The 6,635-nt window shown below is 39.8% G+C and overlaps 1 protein-coding gene across 1 annotated transcript in view; it reads right to left on the reverse strand.

The window, feature by feature from the left end:
* The window catches only part of CSMD1 (CUB and Sushi multiple domains 1), a 3,932,590-nt gene extending 3,928,862 nt beyond the window's left edge, over positions 1-3,728 (reverse strand). The window contains exons 1-2 of the mRNA XM_086925641.1: positions 3,719-3,728; positions 2,564-2,780 (exon numbers count right to left, since the gene is read on the reverse strand). Coding sequence (XP_086781767.1) covers positions 2,564-2,780; positions 3,719-3,728 — 227 coding nt within the window. The remainder of the gene's footprint in view (positions 1-2,563; positions 2,781-3,718) is intronic.
* Positions 3,729-6,635: the final 2,907 nt, after the last annotated feature.

The following is a 6,635-nucleotide window of genomic DNA, read 5'->3' on the forward strand; positions in this document are numbered from 1 at the left end:
TGTTTAAACAGTTGCAAACTCGCCAATTCTGTACATTTGAGTGTTTGCAGCCACTAAAACACTTTTGGAAATTTCCAAACCCAATTAATGGTTTGGAAAGGGTTACCTGAATTATTTATTGGGTTAAGGAAATATGAAGAAATCTGCATACGGAATGAGACTTTAGAGAATCCTTTCCAAATACTGATTCCTTGTAGTTTATATTAATGTGTTTTGACTCAAATCTAGTTGCGAAACAATGTAATTTATTTTGCCTGCAACTCACAGGAGTGGGTAACCCATTCGCCAAACAGGAAGGGGACCACTTGGAAAACCCATGCGTCTTTGTGAACGTTCACATATACATTTTTTAGGAGTAGACAGCATTCCATAGGACAACTGCCTACCCCTAAAAATGTTTTTTGTAACTTTTCTTTTGTATTCCTAAACACATCATATTCACACTTAATGGAAACTAGCTGCAGCAAAAAAATAAAATATTGCTTTATTTAAAAGCAATCACATATGTAGTGGCCTACCCCAACAGGCCACTATCACTGTGATTGTGGCCACTTGTAGTGAGTCATAATTTGCAACTTGCCTCCGGAATATTGGTGATGTAGGTCGATTTGCAACACACTACAAGTTTGCATTTTTTGAACATACCTATTGGTACATAGTTCAGTTTCCAAAAATCAAAAAACTATTTGGGTAATGTTAGTGTGCAGTTTGCAACCACTTTTACTGAATCACTTCTTTGTACATGAGGTCTAAATTACTACAATATATTTTAAAAGCCCTGCAAAGTGCACATGATAAGCCATGTTAAGTTGGTTCTCAATATTGATAATCTAGTGCTTCAAAATTAATTTCACTAGCGCAGTCTGGCGACAGCAGCATTTATTCACACTCAGAAAGAAAAGGCAGGATCTTGTTAGCAGTAACCTGTGTGCCCAAAACATAATGAAGTTAAGGTTTGCTGCTATTTCTTGTGGTAAGGGATTTCTACAGATTCCTAACCAAAACATATAAGAATACATTTTGGCAGTGTTTCAATTTCTGGTATTTGTAAATGCTGACACCAACACTGCCAGGCAGGACTACTAATTATAATAGTATTTGCTGCTGAATACTTTGGAATATAAGAAATGAACTACACTGTTGATGGTTACACTCCTAAAACACTGAGAGCCCTGCTCTAAATGGAAAAGTGTTCCCACCTTGGTAGTAATTCCAATACCACTTAGATGTTATAGTGAACCAAATTAGAAGCTACTGTGATTTCAACCTAAAACAACAGTATCGACAATAATTCTTAAAAATGTATTCTGTATAGGCAACATTGTATTGCAAGTGTTTTAAAAAGACATATTTTATCCTCATAAGATAATTATTCCATTTCAATTTTATTTTTTGCTAGAAAGATACCGTGAACCACATCACTCATTATATGCACTACTAACTAAGCAGAAATCTCTTGAGTGTAAAATACAATACAACAGAATTTCCTTAACATTAACAGTGGATCAGAGCCTGAATCAAGTAACACAAAGCAACACAAACGAATTCAGCATATCCTTTCTTTATTTTATAGTGATTATACAAAATATATCATAACCTTAACATTCGCATTGACCTTCCATGTAGGTATAAAGTTACAAAAACACAGGACAAAAAAGAACAAAACTAAAAAGGGTTTTGGAGTATTTTGAACTTTACTGTTCATATTTCTTTTTATGAGTATTTTGGGTTCCTGTATACTTTTAATACATTCCAGCACTCTTTTTTTATTTATTGGTAAGGATCATTCCCCATTAGTAGTCCTGTTCCTTATCCATTGCTCGTCAGTGATTACAGGAACTTACATTCATGTTTCAAAGATCAATAATAATGCATTTTATGTACTTTTTAAATAACCTGCTAAGATAAAATCGAATATTTGATCCCAGATGATGCACAAGTTGTGGACTAACTTAGGATTTTTCCAATGCATTTTTTCAAGGTACCCCTACTGTTTAATTTGTGCATAGAATGCATGCCAGTAAGCAAAATAGTAAGCAATTTAACTGGTCTTTAAATTGGAAACCGCCTGTAATCCTCATTTGTGACATGCCGAGAAACACCACACCATCAGTATTTTCTGTGGCAATTTTACTGATGACATTGCTGGCCATTTAAGAAAGAGGATCTAAGTATTTAGCTCAGTTTAAAGCCATTTAGCTTATGTTGTTACACTGAGAGTTGCCAAAAAATACTTCTAGTTTCTTTGGAATTAATAGAATAGAACAAGTCAAACTCCTTAATAATAAATATATACCTGACATGTCATCACATCTGATGAATGGTTTCATTGTGTTGAAAAAAAGGCACATATAATAAAAAAATGACATATGTGAAAAAGTAATCCATATTTTCCGGGACCATGAGGTGTAATATCCATTTTAAATATGGAGTCTATTGTTAAAAAACGAATTTGTGATCAATTTAAGCAAACCAGCACATAAAATAGTTTTCTTTTTTTAATGTAAACTTGTCAGCGAAGTTAAACAACTAAAGAACATTAAGTCAACTGTAGCTTTCTTACCTCACTTTGAGATTCCCTTGCTGGGGCTGCCCATCGTATATTGATAAAATATCAAAATCTTCCTCGAGAGCGAATGTGTGGAATGACAACTGTATCCTATTGCGCTCACCCGTGATGATAATCCATGTGCAGTTTGCATAATTAGGATACCCATGAGGAAATCCAGGGCTTTCAACTGTACCATTTGGACCCTGCACGAGACCGCCGCAAGTGTGACCTGGGCAAAGAACAAGACAAAAGGCAAATCAATAATCCTGATCCTTCACAACATTTTCTTTATTTGCTATTTTAGCAAATAAAAATGGGTCTCATGCAGATTTTTGGGAATGGGATACTCTCTCCCAAATATGACAGGTTTCCTATCCACCATAATAATAGTGCTTTATAACATGTGGCACTTGTGATATGGAGGACAAGATATCCGCCATATTTTGAGTGCGTATCATGTTCTCCACACTCTAAATAATGCCTACTTACTTGAATGTCTAATTAATGCAATTATTACATTGATATTTTGTAAGCAGCAAAAATAAACACATTTTAAATATGAATTTCGGTCCATCACAAATATGTTTTTCCAGTAAACATCAAAAGCTAACTGGAGATTTGGCATGCTTTTAAGCCATTACCCAAAATAATTTCTGTATTTTTCTGTATTATGCAATTTATATTAAGTACTAATGGAATGTTGGATCTCCTATTGTAATGTTTTTCATTCACAAATGAAAAAACATGTAATCCAGAAAGAGATGCTTTAATATGTAACAGTCAAATAAAACACTTTTCCAAAGAGTAGCCACAGCAGATTTTTCAGACAAAATAGGATTGCAAAAAGTCCATCTATTCCTTAAAGTTTCCAGTATGCTATTTATAATTTGATGTAGAACCTTTGACTGCAGTTCAGTGAACTTTGTTCTCTAGTCTTGACTGCTTTGCACACATAGCTATATCAATCATATCATTCTTAGTTCTCTAGCCTCTTGGCAGCAAGATAAAAGTCCACCTATTTCTTAAACTCTTCCAGTATGCTATTTATAATTTGATGTATTTCCTTTGACTGCAGTTCAGGGAACTTTGGGGGTGATTATGATAGTGGTTAACCCGCCACTAGCAGCCTGCCGGTGGCGGGTTCACCGCCATTGTCCGGCCAATTACCACCCGCCATATCAGGATGGCGGGCAGTATGCCTGGTGGGTGGAAAGCCCATCCGCCATGGGTCCAACACAGGCAATCATTACGATTGCCTGTGGGACTCACCCCGCATCCACAAAATGGTGGTGGTGCCTAGCAGGCACCAGCCACCAGATTTGGAATCTGCATCCCCGCCAGCCAGTCTATAGCGGTTCAACCACCATTGAAAGGCTGGTGGGGATGTACTTTGGGGGCCCAGTGCAGGAGCATTGTAATTGTGCTCTTGGGGGGCACCTATGGTTCCTCCCTCCTGTTCCCTGCACCAGGTGGTAGGCACTGCATGTCAAACGGAAACCTGTAAAATCTTCCCCCACTGCAAAGGAAGGCGCAGTTATAAATATTTGACCTCAGACACCAACTCTTCAGTACACCTGTTGACCTGTGATTACGATGCGATGAAGGACTGCTTTGCTGCTAAAAGGACTGCCACTCTGCTGGACTGGTGCTCTGATTTGCTGACCTACTGTCTGCTGCCCACTTGCCTGGGTGAGAATGACTGGACATGTATCTGTTGAACCCAAGACCCCAGAGTGACTACGAGGACTAGTTAGCTGGCTCCCTAGCTAGAGCCTCAGGGACAGAAGGCTCCAACAATCTTGAACCCAGCACATGGACTCTACCATCTGTGTGTGAGGCCTACCCTGCCAGGTGGTGCTACCCCCATTTTGACCCCTTGGAATTGGGCCTAAATCTGCTCTGCCAGCCCATCTGTGGATGCAGCAGAACCGACGCATCTCCTCTGCTGTGCAACACAATCCCGAGCAGAATCGATGAATAGCCCTGCTTCAGAAATTCCATTAGCCCAAGGAATCTGCATCACCCTCGCAGCCCCTTTCAGAACTGCCACTGCGCAAAGCTTCCCTGACACAGGCCTTTGCATTGCAAATCTCTGATCAATGGCTGTCTTGACGATGATGCAGGATGTTTCATTGCAGCATTTTAACTCCTCAGAACTGATACATAACCTTGCCTGCACGATGCACAATCAATGCAGAAACTTGCAATGCTCCATAACCTGGATTAAGGTATTCTTATTCAGTGGGAATAACTGGGTCCGGGTAGCTTACCCGCATTCCAGCACAGTCAGGCTAAACATGTGACAGTCCAGCGCGACCAGATAGCCACTGTTGAAACTTTGTGCTTTTTTTGTTAGCACTATTTTGACAGGAAATCTTTAAAAACTGCTATTTGGTAAGCTACCACCTGGTTGAGCACATGTTAATTTGGGGTTTGCTTGTGAATTCACCAGAACAAGGATTGTGGTTCCTGCTAGAGTAGGGGTTCATCTCCCTCAACCAGTACCCCAATTTCTTACATCCACCACAAGTACAAATCTCACAAACCTGTTAGGTCCAGGCAAAGGTTTTAGTAATTTAACACCAATGCCCCAACACAGCCCCTGTGTCCCCACACTCTTGGCCCAGCTGCGAAACACCACCCCCAAGACAACCAGTGAGAACAAGACCACTTTAACCCACTCCAGTAACCACCCTCACCTGTCCCCCGCCTATGATGAGCTTCAAATAATTTTATTTCGATTCCAAGAAGGAGTCATAAAAGTATACACCAATATAAAACATACACAATTTGTTAAAAAAGTCCACATTACATATTTACATATTAGTCTTTGCAATATATTAAAAAGAATACCCTGGTCATATATATGGACCGAACATAAGGTGCTAAATACATTTCATTAACAGGCCAACAGGAGAAACATTTAAAAAAATTCCACCAATAATTTATTTCAATATCGATTTCTAATAGCAAGGGCCGATTTAATAAAACTAAGTACAGCAATACATATCCTTGGAGTTGACAAGGACAATAAATCTTCATAGCCCTCTTTGTAATAGCGTGATCTGAGGGATAATAAAACAGGTCTAATGAATGTATTTCTTGGGACCTTATACCAATCACAGAAAAGGATAAGGTGCAGGGTGCTTTGCGAAACCCTATCATTACATGGGCAAGGTGGTAAACTCTCACACCACCCCCCTTGCTTTGGGAAAGCAAAAATGAAGTGTAAGGTACTATAGCTAAACCTTGTCAAATAAAAACGCCATTGCGTATGGATGATATAAGATAGATAAAAAGGCCGCTGCAGTTTACCTCTCAAATACAGTGCATGCTCACTATGATGAGCAACTTAACAATATTAGGCTCACCCCCCAGGTTTAACTTACCCAACCAGAACAACCACACAGAGGTAGAGATTGGGCAGTGGTTCAGCCTGCTTGAAAGCCAGATAACAACCATAATCCAGGGTCTTAGTGAAATCCTTACCAACCTCGCTGCTCTTCAAAGCCTCACCATTTCCCTTACTCCCCCTCTCTCTCTCAACAGAGGCTTTCCAAGGCTCCCCACCCGAGAGGGATCTCTACTCCACTCTCTAATCAGACACATAGACCAAAAAAAACTAGACATGAAATGTCTGCGAGTGAAGCAGGAGCTCTCGCTTTCTCATACGACAATGCTATTACTGCCACCCTTCAATCCAAAATACAGGTGATCACCGGACTGGGAAGAGAACAGGCCTCTCCAAAATCCCCTAGACCCACGGCCACACACACCATCATCCCCACAATCCCCTGAATGAAAAAACCCACAACAGAGACGTTCCCAAAAACTGCATGCTCATAAACTGCAGATCAGCCACCAAGCATGCCACAGAGCTAGCGGAATCCATCCTCACCCACTACATAGACATAGCATTCATCACCGAGACATGGCCAAATTACTCCTCATTTCCACTCATGGATACTCTTGTTTCCCCTGGCTTGGTAATCGTCAACAAAGATGGAAAAGATCAAAGAGATGGAGGCATAGCAATCATGCACAAAAACAATATTTCTGTGATGGAAATAAACTCCTTCTACTA

Source organism: Lissotriton vulgaris, chromosome 6 (genome assembly GCF_964263255.1).
Source record: "Lissotriton vulgaris chromosome 6, aLisVul1.2, whole genome shotgun sequence".
Taxonomy (NCBI): domain Eukaryota; kingdom Metazoa; phylum Chordata; class Amphibia; order Caudata; family Salamandridae; genus Lissotriton; species Lissotriton vulgaris.